General features: G+C 37.4%; 1 protein-coding gene across 1 annotated transcript in view; it reads right to left on the reverse strand.

Moving 5' to 3' along the window:
- LOC144253807 (uncharacterized) overlaps positions 1-470 on the reverse strand; it is a 73,799-nt gene extending 73,329 nt beyond the window's left edge. The window contains 1 exon segment of the mRNA XM_077796470.1: positions 331-470. Within this exon segment, the coding sequence (XP_077652596.1) occupies positions 331-470 (140 nt within the window).
- Positions 471-21,436: the final 20,966 nt, after the last annotated feature.

Here is a 21,436-nt window from a genome sequence, read left to right on the forward strand (position 1 = left end):
CTCAGCTTTTGCCAAATGTTTGATTTTTCCTGACACTTGTTGAATACATATACGTGTGTTTCCATGGCAACTGAAGACACATACCATCCCACTACAGAATCCAGTATAATTTTATTTTTTCTGAAAAAATTCAGTTTCTGGCTGGTTATATCTGTGGATGCAGGACTAGTGATATCAATGATCAATTATAATATGAATATAGTTGACCACTAAAGAGAACAGGAGGAAATTTGAGATTCTCATGCTTTGATACATTCAAAGCAAAGCTGTCTTCTGAAGTGACCTCTCTTGTATTCTGAGCCACTAGAACTTGCGGTGTGACTTCTTTACCTTTCCTTCATTCTCATGGCCACTGTTTTCCCAGGATGCTTTGCATAGAGCTTCATGGATGTCTCTTTGTCTAGTGGTGTTGGCAGACCTTTCTTCTCATTCTGGTCAAAAAGTGGCATTGCATTTCCAGGCTTCCTCATGATTGGGTGGTGCTAACTGATAAGTTCAGGCTAGTCACTATGCCTGGACCATCTCACCAACACAATGGCCATTTCACCACCAATAATAAAACATTTCCCCATACCACTGGTGTTTGGTGCCATTCAAGATGAACATTGTTCAGTTAACCAGAATCTCTCAGGGATGTCCCCTTGCTGACCATCAAATGGCATGTAACATGCTTTTCAGCCCTTAGAGATTTGGGAGTTGCTTGTTTCTACAGCATCACCTGGCATACCTGGTGGTGTCATTTTTTGTAGCTTAATATTTACCATAATGTTACTTACTAAGAAGCAGAGAAATTGCCTTACATGAGTAATCATTCCACCTTCCTTGAGAAATTTTTTATTACTATTAGCTTTGTGATAGTGGAAGCAAATGTGACTCCATTTTGTTTTATGACTTCATCCTGTAAAACAAACATGCTAAGTAGAAGGGTCATGACTGGGGCAAGATGTTCTTTTTCTTTTGCTATAGAAACCTTTAAGAACATGGAACTATCTAATGGGGCATTGTTTCTGTAACTAGGGTAACGGGGCTCTATTTCTGTAACTGGGGTAATTGGACTAACTGTGATTGGTTAGGCTTCCCGCTGCTTGACTGTACTCTCCTGCTTCTGTAACCTGGCTTGCTTGCATTGGCTAGACCCCCTGAATATCTCTTTGGTAGTTTTCAGGCTTATAAAGAGAGCCCTTGCAATTGTTCAGGGCTGAGCAGGGGAACAGCTTTATGCTCTGGTCAGTGGCCATTAGTGTGTTTCAATAATGGCTTGATTTGATTATACATGAGTGGTCTGGAAGTCAGTTTATGAAACCCCTGGATGAAGCTTTAACTATAACAGTTTAATGAGGGGACAGAATATATATTTTAATGTCAATGTTGGGATGAATGCAGTTGTGGTCCAATAGTTTTGGCAGCTTAGCCCAGTTTTCTGATATCTGAGAATGACATGGTAAATTTAGTGAAATCAATACTTCCTGCCTTGAAAATGGGTGCCTAATCTTGGACCACAGTATTTAGTTTCAGGACTTGGTAATAGCCACAACCTTACTGAGCACCAACTATGTGACAGAAATTGAGTATACCCTAATTTTGATAATGACTATAACTCTATAGGGTTAGCTATATAATATTTCTATTTTCAGAGGATAAAACTGAGCACAAAGGGCTAAATTGCCTAAAGTCACCTTGCAAGTGGAGCCAAGTTCTGAACTCAAATCTAGATTGCAAAATTCCATGTTATTTCTATTGATCCAAACCAATTCTCCTTTGCAAATTTCAAGGAATGGGACAAAATTTTCCTGCTGGATATTATCCTTGAAACAGTTAGAAACTATATTCTGTGTTTGTTTAGATTTCACACTTTTATTCGTTCATTTCATTATTCCAAAATGCACTCATTCTTATAGTCATTCAGTCCTTCAGAAGGCCTTGTTGAGAATCTATTAGATTTTGAATTTTGTTTGGCACTGGATTTAGATGTGAACCTGTTATGATTCCTGCTTTCATCTTTAATAGATTTATAACATTGAGGGGTGGAGCAACACACAGAGACACTCACAAACACATGTTAAGTGTATTTCTAGGGAAATATTGCAAACTGAGGAGGTAACTTCTGCTGAATACAGGATGTGGAATGGTAGTAGAGTGAATTCTAGAGGTTTATGCCTTCTATTTCTTATTGAGAATCTTAAACACAACCCCCCTCCCCCATCCCACTAAACCCACAGTCTGGGGGTAAATGCCGTTATACCTGCCATAGTCCTTATTTCTTAAGGTAAGTGTCATGGCTTCAATCTTCTATCCTCTTTCCTATAGGGTACTCCCATATTTTTGTTCTCCTCTGTCCCTGTGAAGTCATCTTTCCAATTTTTCTTACCCATCAGATTAGTGGTCCCTCCTAAAAATAGTGAGATAAAATCCTAGGTCTTTGAAGGGCATAATCAGAATTCCTCAAATTTGGGCCTATTACTTGCTCTTCAGAACCTGTGGTTGTTTACAGGACTGTACAGCAGGGAAATGGTGAAAAGAACTCTTTTATTATGTGCTCCTAAGATGGATAATTTGAGTGGAAACAGCTCTACAGCTCTGGGGATTAAAATAAGCACATGTCTTATGTGTGAAAAGTGTAAGCCAGAGTTGCTGTAGTCACTTCATTTTCAAAGTCCTCACAGCAAGCCATTGTATGAGTCGGAGTGTCTATTGAGTATCTGTCAGGCCTGAGGGTAGGTGATTAACCCTACTAACCTACAGGAAAGGTGCCTCCAATGAAGGAACTCCATGATATTCACCATCCAGTTCTATAGTCTATAAGCCTTCTGTGAGGAAGCCAAAGTCAACTAGACCCACAGGTTCCCCAAATGCTTATGGTGTTTCTACAAGCCAAGTCTTTGGAAATTTCTGACTTGAAAGGAAACAAAGGTAGATTTTCCATGGTTTTTCTCAGCCTTGAAAGTGGGACATGAAAGAGGGCAAAGAAAAGATAGGAAAGGGGTATTATGACAAGAGATTTCCTGAGGAATAGAGCAAGCAATTCTGTCAGGTGGTCTTAAGGATCATAACCTTGACCTGATATTAATGTTTAATTGGGTGCTTAGAGCAGAGCACTTGAGAAAAATTCTGAGAATCCACATGACTGATAAAAGTTCTCATGATGTAGGAGGCTGCTGTTGCCCAGATGGATCTGCTTATGAAGCTCCCCTTATGAACCTCTTTCTACAGAGCTATCACACTGTGCTTGCTACCTTCTACTTGTATCTGCTGCATGGTCTTGTGTGAGGTTTGCATTAGCAACAGTGTCTGTCTTGAGAGCTGCAATAGCTCCCAGGGACATCAATGCAGTATCCAGTTGCCCTTTCTTTTTTTTTTTTTTAAAGAACCTGATTTTTGTCAATTCTCCAATGGTTCAACTCTGGGAGACAGAAAATATAACTAGAAAAATCTGCACATTGCAGTCTGTGTTAAACTGAGTCCAGGGTGAGCATATTTTCTGCTCAGGTGCAATCAGAAAAGTCCTGAAAGTCTCTGGATGTGGGTGGGGTTCTATGTTCTTTGAGGTGAGAGTAGTTTACCTGCTTGCCCAACTGGATGGTGCAGCACACCTGTTAGATGTTGAGGCTGCTTTTGACAACTCTTGTTGTACATCCAGGGCATCAGAATTATTGCAAAGTTAAGACAATTGTTGGCAGAATACTATCCTTTGAGACAATGTTGGGTTGACAGATCAATACCCTCCTGGGATGCCTTGTAATGGTGGTAATAAAATTCTGTATTTAAAACCAGATGTTATTGGGTTTTCTGTTCCTTATAAACTAGACCCCTGAGACACAGCTTATATGCTTCTGTCTCATTGAATCATATCCTAGAATACTATTTGAAAGGCTAATTGACCTCCCTGTGAGAAAGGGATTGTTGTGCAAAGAAAAGATTTGTTGTGCCTATGATGTAATCCTGGGGCATTATGCCTGAGGCAGAACCTTGGTCTTCCCTCCTAAGAGGATAGTAAGTGATATTTCATGTTGATAGCATCTGAGGCCCCTATCTAGTGAGTGGCTGCTTCTACATAAATTCTCTCAGCTTTCCCACCATGCTTTTCTTGTATACACAATTAGATTCAGGGAATGTTCATAGATGCTGGAGTTAGATAGCCTGGCACTGAAGTGTGGCCTTAGGCATGAAACTTGACTTCTCTCAGCCCCTCCTCATTTTCGATCTTCAGAAGGTAACCATGAGAAATACATAGCCAACAGAGAGTCTGACCAATCATAAGCACTCCTTAAATGCCAGTTTTCTTCACTGTCCTCCAGATTATAGTCATAAGGTTAAGAGAAAATATTACCTGATTTGGGAGATTCACACACATGACGAACATTGGACCTTATCACTCTGGATAGTCTATCTCCCCCTCACATTATCCAGAAAGTTGGGCTGTCCCTCAAAAAGTAGTCATGGGACTTCTGTGTATCACTTCTAATTACATTATTCAGGAGTGCAATGAGGTCCCATGTGACTAAATCTTGTGGCATTGGAAGCATACCTATAACCCCAAGTCTGGTTGGTTGACATCTCAACATCTATCACGCAGTTTTAAGACCTGCATGAGTTTAATCCTGCCAAGAAAACAGTACTAATTATTGTCCATGAGTTCAATGTCATTGTTGGATCAGGTTAAACCAGTGTTTTGGACTGGCATCCTTACCAATTTTACAGTTGGCCAGGAAGTAGCTTTTGCACGGTTTATGAAGAAATTGTTCACCTTCAAAATGCCCTCATGGCTACCCACTGGAAACAAGGCTCCATCTCAATACATGTGGGACATACTGTCAAGTAAGGAAAGCACCAACAACCCAGAAAGCACCAGGGCATCTAGTAGAAGCTACGGCTCACCTAATGCAAACATCTGGGGTCCAGAGCACCCAAGAATTTCTTTTGGATCATAATTAATACCTAGGTTCTCCTCCTTTCCCTTGTAACCATCAACCCCCTGCTGGACAGCCCATTTCCTACCCAATGCAGTTCTGTTTTTTAGAGCTTGGGTCCATTCATGCAGTAGAATACTATGATGAGTAATAGAATTATTATATGATTAGACTCAATTAACTTCAACTAACCCTTGAAATTTCCCTAATGTTAGCCATTGACCTTCTTTGAACTGCTAAATAGTGTTCTTTGAATTTATCCTGGAATGAACTGATTTTGGTGTGTTACTTTATATTCTGTGGGGGCAGGTGTTATATCTGGGAATTCAGGGCAGAAAATGATGGCCAGTACTAGGGTTCTGGGAACTGATGGGGGTTGTTTGGGGAGACACTGGCAATTGACTCAGGCAGCCTGTGACTCTCATGTGAATTAGTCCATGAAGTGCTGGTGAAAGCATTGAGAGTAATTTTTATCTGGGCTCAGGCAAGTTTGGTCATGTCTTCAACTTTGAATTTGGAGTCTGTTGTGAGCACTGAATTGTATGCTCTTAAAATTAATATGTTGCATACCAGGTTAGGTGGGGCATGCCTATAATCCCAGTGGCTTGGGAAGCTGACACAGGAGGATATTGAGTTCAAACCAATCTCAGCATTTAGTAAGGCCCTCAGCAATTTAGTAAGGCCCTCAGCAATTTAGTGTGATTGGGTCCTGCCCCAGCAAGAATTCAGGGAGTCCTGAAGGATTAGTGTATCAGGACAGAAGAAATGAACAACAGGTTGCAAGTTTTTTACAGCCTTCAAAAGGGTCTGCTGAATCTTGTGGGGGCCTTTATTTTTATACATTTTTTGCAGGTGTTATTTGAGTTGGTTAATGGATAGCCTCAAGGCCTGAAAATTCTTTGGTTTACATAATTTTCAAGAGTTACAATCTTTTATGACATATATTGATTACTTAAGATATTGAGTACATTGTTTAAAATATTTTTCTCTAACCTTTGCCAATCGTGATTAACCTTTTACATTTTTACCTCAATCACTAGGTGCTAGACTATGCCACTAGAATATATCTCTTCTTCCTACCTATTATTAACTTTTAACTTTAAAGCATATCTATGGTTATTTCATTAACCTTTAACTTTAAAGCATACCTATGACTACTGGTAAGCTTTCTTGCTTCTAATCTAAGTCCCACTAAAACACATTTAAAATACTGAAAACCTGTTACTCTGAAGTGCCTCTAAAATATATCTTTGTTAATTTTACATTATTCTGTTTTTAATCTCCAAGATAATTTCCTTTTTTTCAAATAACCTATACTGCTTTCTTAAAGAGTTTCTTTGATCTTTGGTTAAAGAACCCCAAGTCTTATATCTTTGTAATCTTTAACTAAAGGGCAGGCTCTACACCTCAACCCATTTGCCATTAATATGAACTATGTATTTTCCATTTTCATCATAAATTTCTGTGTAAGACAAAAAGGGTCTGTTAGTGGGGGGGGAAATGTATATTTATTAGCCTCTTGTCCTTGAGGGGGATACCATAATCTTCTTTTAAGTAAGCAAGCTACATACCGTGGTCCTTGTACTGTTGGCACAGCAATTGTTTTTCTGTAACTAGGCTATTGCATAGGTTGTTGCTTTAGAATGGGGGGCTTAATGTAAATTGTTAAGCTTGGAATAAAAAATTCTTGTTGCTTAGGCTTTTCTCAGGAACATTGATTTGCAGTCTTTTCCCTGTGAATTTCTTGAGAAATAACACTACAGTTTGTGTCTTGAGAGATATTGAAACACACCTTGGGGCATGTCTTAATCATGTCCTTATTCTCATTCTGGGAATTTTTCTACAGTCACAAGCAACATTTACTTTTATTATAGACCAACATATGTCCTGTTATACATATCATGAGTATCATAAGCAAAACACACATATATATATATATATATATATATATATATATGGAAAATTTCTCAGTGGTTAGTGCCCCTAGGTTTATTCCCTGGTTTAAAAAAAGTCTTACTTCAACTTCTGAACACTCATCATCGCAAAAGATAGCTGTGTTGAAGGTGAGGGCTTTAAAAAATTAATGCTAAATAGTTGAACTCTAATTCAATATTACTTGTGTCCTTCTAAGAAGAGAGAGTTTTGGCAAAGACATGTACAGAAGACAAGAAGAAACAGGGAGAAGTAAAAAGGGACATGGGGAAGCCAGGGAGATGACTCTCTGCTAAATTCTTGGCTTTGGAGTCAAAGCTTTCAGAAGAGTAGGAAAATAAATTTTAGTTGCTTGAAGAGCTCAGATTGTGGTGATTTCTTAAGGCAGTCCTAGTTCATAAGTAAAATATACCTCCCTCTTTACCTCTCTGTGAACCTTAAAGGATAGGCTGAGTGTTTACAGCAGAGAAGGGAAGAAGGAACCCTCAGACTTATTTTGAACAGAAAGATGAACAGTGATTAAAGTGGCCCTTGGCTTACAGCAGGGAGACCAGCCCCTAATGTCCACTAATGATTAGAAAAAATGGCTAAGGACTAGCAAGATGGTCAGTGGCTCCTCTTGCTCCCTCACAGTATGCCAGAGATGATCAGAGTGTGCCTTCAAAGGGTTGTGAGAAGCAATTAAATTCACTGAACTTGCAGCTTCCTGAAAAAGCACCAAGTATGATCAGTTTTATTCATTGACTGTGGCTGTATGAAGATAGACACACACTGGTGGTTTCAAATGACCCATTTATGTCACCCATCATATAAGGGGTTGATCATCAATGGATTCAAACAACCTACCATGTGTCACAAATATTTGGAAAAAAAATCTGCCTCTCTGCTAAACATATACCCACTTTTTTCTTGTCAGTATCCCATAAACCATATAGTATAAAACTATTTGTATGTAATATATGTCATTTTATTTATTATAAGGAGTTCAGAAATGATTTAAAATATATGGGAGGACCTATGTAAATATTATGTAAACACTATGTCACTTTATATAAGCAACTTGAGCATCTGTGAATTTTGGTGACTTAGGTGGGTCCTGAAATCAATTTCCTGAGGATTCTGAGGGGGCACGATGCTGTAGCTCAGAAGTCTGGGTGTGGCATGGAGGGACTCTCTGCTCAGGCACTTTGCCAGGCAGCCTCCCTGCATCTGGGAAGAGTCACCTTCTGTGCTCTGTATCTAGTGTTTGCTGATTTTCAGCTGGGGAGTGCACTTATCTCCTGAAGAACACCCACATTTCTTGCCACATGTGGCCACCTCCATCTTCAAAGCTCTGAATCTCTTCATATTTGGAATATTTTTTGCTGAGAAGAGCACAGTCCCCTCAAATGTCCAGAGGAATAGGCCAGTCTCACACTGGACAATTTCCTTCCTTAAGGTCAGCTGTTCAGGGACCGTAATACTTCTGTGAAATTCCTTCCTCATAGCACCTAGATCAGTGTTGGATTAATTTTGTGGGATAAAAAGTGAAAACCACGGAGAAGTGAAAACCACGGAGAAGGAGGCTCAAGATGATCTTGTCTCTTCATTGTCACAGCAGTTTCTGTCCTATGGCACCCACTCTGCTGTTTGGGGAGCTCATCTCAGCAAAGTGGTGCTTACCTCTGAATATTTTCCCCACAACAAGGTTTGTGGTGACACAACCATGACAGAGTTAGTCTATTTAGCTCTTGTCTTAAATTGCTATGACTGAATTTCAGAGATAGAAAAGGAAATTTATACAGAATAGAGGTTTTCTTAGCTCATAGGACAAGAGGATGGAAAGCCCAAGGTCCAGGGGTCAGCAAATGGTGAAGCTTTCATGCTGTTTCATGCCACAGCAAAAGGACAGGAAGTGCAGGGAAAAGAGAAAGTGGGAGGGACAGGAATTGCTTTATAAGGAATCACTCTCAAGATAATGAAACCACAGTGCAGGCACCTCTACACACTGTCACGCTGACAACCAAATTTCACATAAGTTTTTCAGTGGATACTGTAGCTGACATTTGTGTCAACTTAATGGGAAAAGGTTTATATATTACCTGATTTTAATACCAGCCATTCACCCCTCTCTTGATTATATTGTCCATTCCTGGTGGATTAGGTCACCTCTCTCTCCTTTAATACCCCATGCTGAGTGATTTCAATTGCCAAGTTTGGCCCCTAGTATCCTAAAATTGGATCAGCCATAGGTGTCACCTCAGGAACAAGTTCTGTGGTGTAGGAAGGAGCCCTGGGCTGGGAGTCAGTGGCCACAGACTGCCATTCTCATTAGCTCCCAGGTATTAACCCCTTGACCTCACTATTATAAAGAGGATACAATGAACAAAAATTTTACAACTGCTGTAAGAACTTAAAAAAAAGGACAAAAACACATTTTGTGCATTGTAGAACATCAAACAGTTGTTAAATAATAGTTTCAACCATGTGCCCTTTTAGTCATCTAATAAATATACTTTACAGGTTGGATTAGAGGAATCCAGGCAACTTAAAAGTCCTGAAATAGACCTCATACTTGCTGCATCAGTCAATGTCTCTTTGCCAGGAAAGACCCTATCATCTGCATAAATTTTAACAATCTTCCAGATTATTTTCTTTTTCTGTAGTGAGTAAAGTGTGCAATCTTCCCTAAATTGATGCTGAAGCATCAAGTTGGCTTATGGATCAAGTTGGAGAAATTTTCAATTCTCCATCTTATGGATGGGAGAGTGTGCTGCAGGTTGGGTCTGGTCCAGATTCTCTCCTTCAGATACTTTGGGCACTGGTTAGAAATACTCCACTGTGTGCTAAAATGCAAGGGCCCTAAGCAGGCTTCTCACTGATCTCTTTGATGCCCCACTTTGAGGGAAAGCTTTGAAGACGGATCATGGACGTCAGCCCCTGTTGTAATGCCCTATTTCTTGGGGGACTCCAGGACACCTCCTGGCTCTGGGCAGGCAGGATCCACAGGTTCTCACTCATTTCTGCCTCCACCTTTTTTTTAATATTTATTTTATTTTATTTTATTTTAGTTCTCAGTGAACACAACATCTTTATTTTATTTTAATTTTTTGTTTCTTTTTTTATTAGTTGTTCAAATCATTACAAAGCTCTTGACATATCATATTTCATACATTTGATTCAAGTGGGTTATGAACTCCCATTTTAACCCCATATACAGATTGCAGAATCTACCTCCACCTTCTGTTCTCTACAAGCTGAGTACATATGGCCCCAGGCTGCTGTGTTGATCCCATTTCCATTTTCTGTATGATGTGTCAACTTGTCAACAAAGATTTCCACAGGGTTTTCCCACACTTGAGAAAGGTTATATTACACCAGTGATGTGTTTTTTGCCATTTCGAGTATAGCTATATGGTCAGGGCCATAACTGTACCCTGTCCCTGCTTAGAGAAGAGAGAAGTACTTACTTTTTTAAATGGCCCTGGATGTTCAGCCCATGAATTTACATGAAATAGGAACTAAGCTCAACAGTAATAAGAATACATCTCTGTCTTAAGAAAAACTCAGGTTTGACTTCCTTTTCTACAACCCACAGCACATCACAGCCTGATTTATATAATAGAGGAGTTTAATAAATTTGTTGACAGATTCACTGGGGAAAAGATAGTCTAGGTGTGCTTTCTGCAATTGTACAATAAGCCCCATTATTCCTGTCTGAAGTCAATTGGCATGCAATGAATACTTTGGCATTAAACCTGAAAGTGCATTTGACAGAGGGCTTTTCCATTGTCTTGTCTCTGGTTCTTCATCACATATATCTTTGCCTCATTTCCTCTTAGTTTATCCCTGGTGCAGCTGGATCTCTGATCCTTCATCATATATATCTTTGCCTCATTTCCTCTTGGTATACCCCTGGTGCAGCTGGTGGATCTTTCTAACAGTCCCTTGATCTCCATTTTGAAAAATGACATTTGGGGGCTGGGGATGTGGCTCAAGCGGTAGTGCGCTCGCCTAGCATGCATGCGGCCTGGGTTCGATCCTCAGCACCACATACAAATGGAGATGTTGTGTCGGCTGAAAACTAAAACTAAAAATAAATATTAAAATATTTTCTCTCTCTCTCTCTCTCTCTCTCTCTCTCTCTCTCTCAAAAAAGAAAAGATAAGAGAGAGACACTTGAGCCCATCTTAACAATAAGTCTTCTCTGTATTATGTGACTTTTTTCATCATTGAAACCTGGGGAGCAAGCCAGAACACTTAGCTACCTTTTGAAACAGATGAGCTCTGTTTGCATAAAAACAAGCAGGTTGGGGTGAGCAGTTCATGATGCTGCTTTATTCATTTATTTAATTATTTTTCTCTTGAAAAGCACAGAGTATTCAGCTACAATTAAAAATGAACACCTGGACATTGCCTCTGCAGGTTTTGTAGGAAGTCAGGTGAGTGCCTAGTGCATGGGACCCAGGTGACTGGCCTGAAATCAGGGCAACCACCCAGGTTGACCTTGGTTTGTGCAAGTCTGTCATCATGTGGCCACTGCATATATTTCTCACCAGTGAGCTATGGATCCCAGATGTCCAGTTGGGTTTTACACTGTCTAAACTCTCTGATTCATATCTTCTGTAATGATTGCCATTTTCTGCCTCTAGCTAGAATGCAGGCTTAAGATGTTGATTAATCTCAGTTGAAAAAAAAATAAGATTCTAATGCTGCAATTCAGGTCCAAGTCTTCTCCAGGCACCTGCCAGGCCTGCTATGAGCCTCCACCAAAATGGGCAAAAATTCATTGACAAATTTTCAAGAGGCTGAAATACCTTTCCTGTATGCATAATTTTGTATTGATTCGCATTAATACAAGTGACATAAACATGACAAAGTTGAGAGATGGGAAGAAAACCTCTCATTGGCAAGCTTTTCTTTCTTCAGGATTCAGCATCAGAGTCCATCAGTGGAACACCTTGTTATAGTTAAAGCTTCATCCCGGGGTTTCATAAACTAACTTCCAGACCACTCATGTATAATCAAATCAAGCCTTTATTAAAGCACACTGGTGGTGGCTGACCTGAACACAAAGCTGTTCCCCTGATCAGCCCTGAACAATTGCAAGGGTGCTTCTTATAAGCCTGAAAACCACAAAAGGGATGTTCAGGGGTCTAGCCAATGCATGCAAGCCAGGTTACAGAAGCGGGAGAGTACAGTCAAGTGATGAAGCCTAACCAATCACAGTTACCCCAGTCACCCCAGTTACAGAAACAGAGCCCTGTTATCCTAGTAACAGAAACAATGCTACATTAGGGAGTTACATGTTCTTAAAGGTTTCTATAGCAAAAGGAAAAGAACATCTTGCCCCAGTCATGACCCTTCTACTTGGCATGGTTGTTTTACAGAATGGAGTCACAAAAGAAAATGGAGTCACATTTGCTTTTACTATCACAACTGGGAATGGTTTGTTTTGGGGGCAGAAAATGGTGGTTGGCTAAAGCAAGAGTCTGGGTTACTTAGGCTTCATTCACCATATCAATTTTCTCTCAGAAGCCTATAACCTTATCATGGGCACTCATGTCACCACATGCCTAAGTATAATATGTCCACTCTTTCTCATCTGAAATCCAGATTCCAATTCTCTGAATTTTCATGGTATTGCCAGTAATTATATGTCCCACCTTAATTTCCTTTTTCTCTACACCCTCTATTAAAAAAAATCTGATTCATGCCTCTATAGATAATGTGGTGGTACTTTAAATCTCTTTAGATCAGGCTGTTCTCTAATTAATAAATCTTAATTAAATTTCTCACATATTCAACATTAACCAATATTTTGATATGTAAAGTGGTGTTGAGACAAACTCTAGCTGGTGTTTGCCATTGACATAAACTGTGAAAGATATGTAAAATAAGTCCAAGCACATTTTCCCTAAGTTTTTGTCATTTAAAATTACAGGACTCAGCCGGAGAAAGGAACACAGAAGGAACAAGTACCTGACTGGTCCCTGACCCTGAACACTAATGAGTCTGTTGACCCCAATTTGATAAGCACCAGGGAATACCCGTTTGCATTCCTCTCCCATCCTAATGACTCAGCAGGACTCCAATACAATAAACCCCAGAAATTGCCTTCACAACCTAAAAAAAACCTACAGAGGGGTTGGAGATGTGGCTCAAGTGGCAGCATGCACTCCTGGCATGTGTGAGGCACTGAGTTTGATCCTCAGCACCATAATATAAAATAAAGATCTTGTGTCCACCTAAAACTAAAAGAATAAATAAATAAGTAAATTATTTATTAATTAATTAATTAAAAAAGAAAGCCTACAAAACAGAGACCATTTATTTTATGCCACAAAGCAATTCTTAGCAAATACAAAGAAGTAGAAATACTACCATTCATTTTTTATCAGATCATAATGGAATGAAATTGGAAATCAATGAAAAATAAAAAATAAAAATCTCTCCATCACCTGGAGACTAAACAATATGCTACTGAATGAATAATGGATCACAAAAGACTTCAAGGAGGAGATTAAAAAATTCTTAGAGGTAAATGAGAACATAATTACAACATAAAAAAATCTCTGGGACACTATTAAATCAGTACCAAAAGAAAAATTCATTACATGGAGTTTATTCCTTAAAAGAAGAAAAACTTAACAAATAAATGACCTCACACTACATCTTAAAGCCCTAGGGGTGGAGGTGGGAGCTGGGAATCAGCATCAAAAGCAGTAGAAGACAATACATAATTAAAATTAGAGCTGAAATCAATAAAATTGAAACAAAAAAAATGGAAAAATTGACAAAACAAAAAGTTGGTTCTTTGAAAAAATAAATAAAATTAACAGACCCTTAGCAATGCTAACAAAAAGAAGGAGAGAGAGAACTCAAATTATCAGCATGCAAGATGAAAAAGGTTATATTACAACAGACACTACAGAAATACAGAGGATATTTAGGAATTATTTTGAGATTTTATACTCCAATAAAATAGAAGACATTGAAGGCATAGACAAATTTCTTAAGTCATACCATTTGCCCAGATTGAGTCAGGAAGATATACACAATTTAAACAGACCAATTTAAAGTGAGGAAATAGAAGAAGCCATCAAAAGCTTACCAACCAAGTAAAGGCCAGGACTAGATGGATACACAGCCAAGTTCTACAAGACCTTTAAAGAAGAACTAATACCAATATTCTTCCATTTATTTCAGGAAAAAGAGGCAGTAATTCCAAACTCATTCTATGAGGCCAATATCACCCTGTTCCCAAAACCAAGCAAAGACACATCAAAGAAAGAAAACTTCAGAACAATATCTCTAAGAAACATAAATCCAAAAATTCTCAATAAAGTTTTGGCAAATTGAGTACAAAAACATATCAAAAAGATTTTGCACCATGATCAAGTGGGATTCATCCCAGGGATGCAAGGTTGGTTCAACATAAGGAAATTAATAAATGTAATTCATCACACCAATAGATTTAAAGATAAGAATCATATGATTATCTCAATAGACACAAAAAAAGTATTTGACAAAATACAGCCACATATTTTGAACATACAGTTTATGTTCAAAACCCTAGAAAAACTAGCGATAATAAAAACATATCTCAACATCGTAAAGGCTATCTATGCTAAGCCTCAGGCCAACACCATTATAAATGGAGCAAAATTGAAGGCATTCCCTCAAAACTGGACCAAGACAGGGATGCCCACTTTCACCACTTCCATTCAATGTTGTTCTTGAAGAAGTGGCCGGAGCAATTAGACAGTCGAAAAAAATAAAAGGGATATGTATAGGAAAAAAAAAAGAACTTAAATTAGCACTATTTGCTGATGATATGATTCTAAACCTAGAAGACCCAGAAAACTCCACCAGAAAACTTCTAGTACTACTAAATAAATTCATCAAAGTAGCAGGATATAAATCAACACCCATAAATAAAGGGCATTTCTGTATATCAGTGACAAAGCCTCTGAGAAGGAAATGAGGAAAACTACCCCCTTCACAGAGAACATAGAAACAACAATAATCTCAAAAAATAATAAGATATTTGGGAATCAGCTTAATAAAAGATGTGAAATTATCTATAGAATGAAAACTACAGAACTCTAAAGAGAGAAATCAAAGAAGACCTTAGAAGATGGAAAGGTCTACCTTGCTCATGGATAGGCAGAATTAATATTATCAAAATGACCATAATACCAAAAGCACTATACAGATTTAATGCAATTCTGATAAAAATCTCAATGGCATTTGTCATAGAAATAGAAAAAGCAATCATGAAATTTATCTGGAAAAATGAGAGACCCAGAATAGCTAAAGCAATCCTTAGTGGGAAGAGTGAAGCAGGTGGCACCACTACACCACACCTTAAATTATACTATAGAGCAATAGTAACAAAAACAGCATGGTATCGGCACCAAAACACACTGGTAGACCAATGGTACAGAAGAGAGGACACAGAGACTAACCCACAAAATTATAATTATGTTAGGCAAAGGTGCCAAAAACATGCACTGGAGAAAAGATAGCATCTTCAGCAAATGGTGCTGGGAAAACTGAAAATCCATATGCAGCAAAATGAAATTAAACCCGTATCTCTCAACATACCCAAAACATAACTCAAAATGGATCAAGGACCTAGGAATTAAAACAGAGACTCTGAGTCTAATAGAAATAAAAATAGTAGGCCCTAATCTTCTTCATGTGGGATTAGGCCCCAACTTCCTTAATAAGACTTCTAAAGCATAAGAATTAATACCAAGAATCAATAAATGGGATGGAATCAAACTAAAAAGTTTCTTCTCAGTAAAAGAAACAATCTGTGAGGTGAACAGAGAGCCTACATCTTGGGAGCAAATTTTTACCCCTCACATATCAGATAGAGCACTAATCTCTAGAATATATAAAGAACTCAAATAGCTAAGCACACACAAAAAAAATAACCCAATCAACAAATGGGCCAAGGACCTGAGCAGACATTTCTCAGAAGAGGATATACAATCAATCAACAAATATATGAAAAAAAATGCTCATCGTCTCTAGCAATCAGAGAAATGCAAATTGAAACTACTCTAAGATATCATCTTACTCCTGTCAGAATGGCAACTATTATGAAGACAAACAAAAATAAGTGTTGGAGAGGATGTGGGGAAAAGGTACACTCATACATTGCTGGTGGGACTGCAAATTAGTACAGCCACTATGGAAAGTAGTAAGGAGATTCCTTGAAAATGTGGGAATGAAACTACTATTTGACCCAACTCTTCTTCTCCTTGGACTGTACCCAAAGGACTTAAAAACAACATACTACAGGGACAGAGCCACTTCAATGTTTATAGTAGCACAATTCACAATAGCTAAACTGTGGAGCCAACCTATATATCCTTCAGTAGATGAGTGGATAAAAAAATGTGAAATATATACACAATGAAATTTTAATCAGATTAAAAAACAATAAAATCATGGTATTTGCAGGAAAATGGATGGAGTTGGAGAAGATAATACTAAGTGAAATTAGCCAATCCCCCCCAAAAAATGCTGAATTTTTTTTCAGATATAAGGAGGCTGAATCATAGTGGGATAGGGAGGGGGAGCATGAGAGAATTAGATGAATTCTAGATAGGAAAGAGGGGTGGGAGGGAAACAGGAGGCAGCAGATTAACAAGGGTTGTGAAGTGTGATAGACATAATTATCCAAAGTACATGTATGAAGACTCGAATTGGGTGTCAACATACTTTATATATAAACAGAGAGATGAAAAATTGTGGTATATATGTGTAATAAGTATTGTAATGCAAAAAGTACATGTATAAAGGCATGAATTGGCATGAACATACTCTATATATAAAGATATAAAAAATTGCATTCTATATGTAATATATGTAATAAGAATTGGAATGAATTCCACTGTCATGTGTTTTTAAAAAATAAAATAAATTTTAAAAATACTTAAAAACTTATAGATGAATGTTGCAAAAGAAAAGAAAAGAAAAAGAACCCAGACCTTGCCTCAGCCCACCACCTTTTCCTGTCCCAAAAAAGTAGCCTCACCAGTGTTCCACCCATTGACTCCACTGCTAAATACTGACTAAAGTAAAACTTGCTGATCCCAGATTTTCTTCCTCTCATGTGCCTTTTTCATGTGTGTTTCATTTGTCCTAACATTGGAACCAGGATTTCCTGGATACTGGAATTGGAGCTCCAAGATCACACAGATAAATGAGTGTTCTATATGTGTTTTACTATGTAATTTATAGGACTGTATTTATATACATATACCACAAATTATGCTTTCATGAATAATTTTTACTTTCCAAGTCTGAGGTGAATAAGAAATGTTGCAAGAGTTCTGTGATCTGGTAGAGGTGTTTTTGCTTTGGAATCAGACATAGCTAATCCTAATACCAGTTCATCTGCTTATTAGTTGTGGGAGTTTGTTCATAGGAGGAAACGGATACTACAGCCTGGCTATTATGGCTAAGCCCAAATTGCCAAATAGGTTTGTATTTTGTGCATTTAAACAATAGAGTCAAGGCTGGGGGAGATTATAGGCTATGTGTCCATAATCTACTGGGACCTCATCTTTTTTTGTTCTATCTGATATTTGCAATGGAAAACAGCAAACAAACAAACAAAGGAAACTACATAACCAGCATGAAGATGGAAAGAATAATCTGTTTGGGGGCACTTCCTGTTTGGAGCTTCCTCCTCTCACTCAGTTCTCATACTTTGGGGGCTTGAGAAGAAAGGTTGATGGAAAGCATTATCTGCCAAATCTAGCATATAAAGAGAGAGACCAAGCCCTTTAAGTCCCTAATATCAGGTTACCATGGCTCTCAAAACTGGAATGTGGGTATTGTGAACTGAGAGAATATGGGTACTGTGATGAAGACAGTCAAACTTGAGTGTGTAGTATTTTATTAGTAACATAAAAATTATTCTAGATAGGCTGGGTTATGCTGTTAATATAAGTTTCTTTTTATGTTGTTAATGTGACTATTAGAAATATTTAAATTACCCTTGTGCATTATGTGTTGTTTTCAGTGCAAATTTTTGCTTTAGGGTATTTCTTCATAGCTCAATGATCAATCTCTCCCCTAACAAGAACAGAGAGCATTCACTCATGTTGGTACATGCCTGTAATCCCAGAAGCTCAGGAGGCTGAGACAGAAGGATCATAAGTTCAAATCCAGCCTCAGCAAAAGCGAGGTGCTAAGGAACACAGCGACACCTTGTGTTTAACTAAAATTAAAAAAATAAAATTGGGAGTGCTAGGGATGTGGCTCAGTGAAAAGTTCCTCTGAGTTGAATCTCTAGTACCTAAATAAATAAATAAACAAATAAACAGGAACAGAGAGCAGAAAAATGTTAAATGAAATTTTATAATAATTGTCATTATGTTATGTTTATTTCTGAAATATGCAGGCATATATAATCTATAAATTGAAATTACCTTGTATGAAAGATTAAATGTAAATGTTCTGCTATTTGGGCTAGATCTCACTTCTGGAAGAAAATCTTGCCTTAAAATAGGAATAGCCTGAGCCTCTGGGGTGCAATTCCCAGACCTCAAAGGAAAAAAATAAATGCAACAAACAACCTGTCATAACCTTATTCATGCCTGCATTGGATACTATTCCCTGTCACTTAAAAAGAAGGCTCACTGGCCTCACATTTGAGGGGCAATGTCCAATCAGCAACACTTAGTGAGAACAGTCCCATCTTGTGTGATGCCAGAGAGAAAGAGGCAGGTTTCCTCAATCACTGTTTTTCTACTGAGTCTACCATTTCTGCTATTCAGCTTTGGACTTCACTCTCATTCTTTGGAGTCCAGGGTTGCTTTGCTGTGCAGGTGTGAACCTTCCTTGGGAGAAGGATTGGTTCTTGAGCACCAGGAAATGGTGAGGGTGCAGTGTCCTGGGAAAGAAGGCTGTGGGAGGAATACTTTTGGAACTGCAAAAGTGGCTCTGGTGGGAACAGAAGCTAGCACATGGGACTTTGAGGAGTCTCTGGAGACTTCACACCTAAGCCCTCCAATGGGACAGTATGCCCTCAGTTCTATTGGCCATCCAAGTGGGGAGCATGTCAGTGAAAGAGACTTCTCACTGCCTTATCCTCAGAAAACATCCTCATCCCCTGCCTAAAATACTATCTGGCAAGTATGTATCTGTAGCCCAGTGTATTACCAGATGCTGGTGATTGACAGGTGGGATGATTATCATAATCAAATCTTCACAGGCATTTTTCCTGCAGGTGAGGAGCTGAGGTCTAGAGGGACCTCACATTCTCCTGAGCTAGCTAATTTTCATTTTTCTATATTGTTTCCTTACTTTCTTTTTTATTTTTATTTTTTAACTTGTTTATTATTTATTTATTTTGTTAATGGAAGTTGAACCAAGGGATACTTTACTGAACTATATCCCTGGTGCTTTTATTTTTATTTTGAGACTGGTTCCAGCTAAGTTGCAGAGATTGAACTTATTATATTTGATTTATCCAGACTTTTCTATTGCAATGAACTATATAATGGATTTATATGTGGATTTTGTGTATATTGTGATGCTTTCATGATTATTGTAATAGTATAACCTTGCAATATACACAAATTCCAGATAATTATAGTTACTTCTTTTAATTACTTTAAATAATTAATTTAAAATAAATTATAAAAATACTTTTAATTACTTCTTATAATTTAAAAGTTTTTTTAGCTAAAGTTATATATAAGTTTTTTTTTGTGTGTGTGAGTGTATTGTGTAGACTTATTAGAAAATTTGGTTCCTTATTTCATTTAAAGTAAAGCATGTTGAATTTTTTTTTAATTATTGCAATATACTTATACTTAATATTCAGGTTTATTTTAACATAACCATACAAATATAAAATATAATTTGCTCCACTTCAGTACCCAAAAGTTTCTACCTTCACATCTCTGCCATTTATTTATAGATTTTTTAAATTACTTCTTTATAGAATACACATAAATATAGACTTCACTGTATATATTCATATATGTACATGAAAATTTTGGTGGAATAAATTATAGGTTAATTTGGGAGAAATTGTCATCTTTGTAATGAGAAGTTTTATCATCTACACATGGGATGTGTAATTGAGCCTTTTATTTGCTTCTGATTATTTATATTATTTCATAAGTTCTATATATTTTTTCTAAACATGTATACATGTAAAATACCACATGAAAATGGCACATATATAAAACTTATACATAGTGTTTATACTAATTTTTAACTGGATATACTATGATCCAAAATGTGATTGGACCTAGTGACCATTTTTCTCAAAGATTATCATTTGTCTCCTCTAAGATGTACATTCTTTTGAATTATTCCCCTGGATTTTAATTGTTTAGATGAATACTGTTGTGTTCTTACATATTATCATGGTCACACATGCTGTAATTTTAGTAAGTCTGTGATGGCTAGTATCATGTATCTTCAATAGCAAAATAGTTTCCACAAATAGATAACTTAAACTCCTCTTAAGTTTATGAGTATTCATTTGTTTTATATCTTCATCAGTACTACTTAATTTTGTCTATGATGGTGGCTTATTTTATATTTCTCTAATTTCTAATGATGTTGAATTTTTTATGATAAATAAACATTTAGATATCTCCTTTATAAATGGGCAGTTCAAGGCTCTTGCCTGCATTTGTGTGTGTGTGTGTGTGTGTGTGTGTGTGTGTGTGTGTGTGTGTGTGTTTCTGTGTGTGGTTTCTGGCTACAAGGAGAAGAAAATAGATCCAAATAGGCAGAGAGAGTTTGATTTCAAGCAAAAAAAGTTTTTACTCTTAGTTATTAATTATATATATATATATATATATATATATATATATATATATAGTGTTGTATATGTATATTTTATGTTTATATATATATTTATGTTTATATGTTTTGGCAAATTCTAGAAATACTCATACATAATTTATTGCTTACTTAATGAAATGTTGTGGAGATAGCAACTAAAAGACATTAATTTTTAGAAATAGTTATGTAATTTTTTTTTCAAATTCTGATAAGCCCTTTAGATTAATTTCTTTACTGAGTCACTCAAGACCTCTGATGTGTTTTTTGCACCCTGTTATCTTCAAGCATGTAGCCTCCTGTGGAATCTGGCTTGAGAGCTCTGTTCCTGAAGAGTTCCTTAACATGAAAGAATTAAAACACATTTGTGTTTTTCTTGGAATGTCTTTTCCATGCTTTCGCTTCAAAATGGAGAGAAAATAATATTTCTCCAGACTGACATCCCTGTATCAGAAGCAAATCAGCCTTTGAGAGGCCCTCAAGGGATCTTATTCAGTTCTGTCTCTGGGTAGTTCTCTGGGTGCTGCTGAATTGCCATTTAGTGTTCAGAAACCCATGTTTTCTCATCTCTACAATGAGAATAATTTTAGAGGACACAGATGAATAATGGTCTTCATGGAGGCCATTAATACCTGCAGGTGCTGTAGTACACAGCTGACAAAGCACCTGGAAGACACTATGCTGATACTAATTGTTTAGCCATTATCTGCCACTCTAATAAATTTTCTCCTAAAAGCTTGTAATAATCTTTTCACTGTAGGCATCCATGTTATTCACATTTGCAAATG

This window comes from Urocitellus parryii, chromosome 3, assembly GCF_045843805.1.
Source record: "Urocitellus parryii isolate mUroPar1 chromosome 3, mUroPar1.hap1, whole genome shotgun sequence".
NCBI lineage: Eukaryota > Metazoa > Chordata > Mammalia > Rodentia > Sciuridae > Urocitellus > Urocitellus parryii.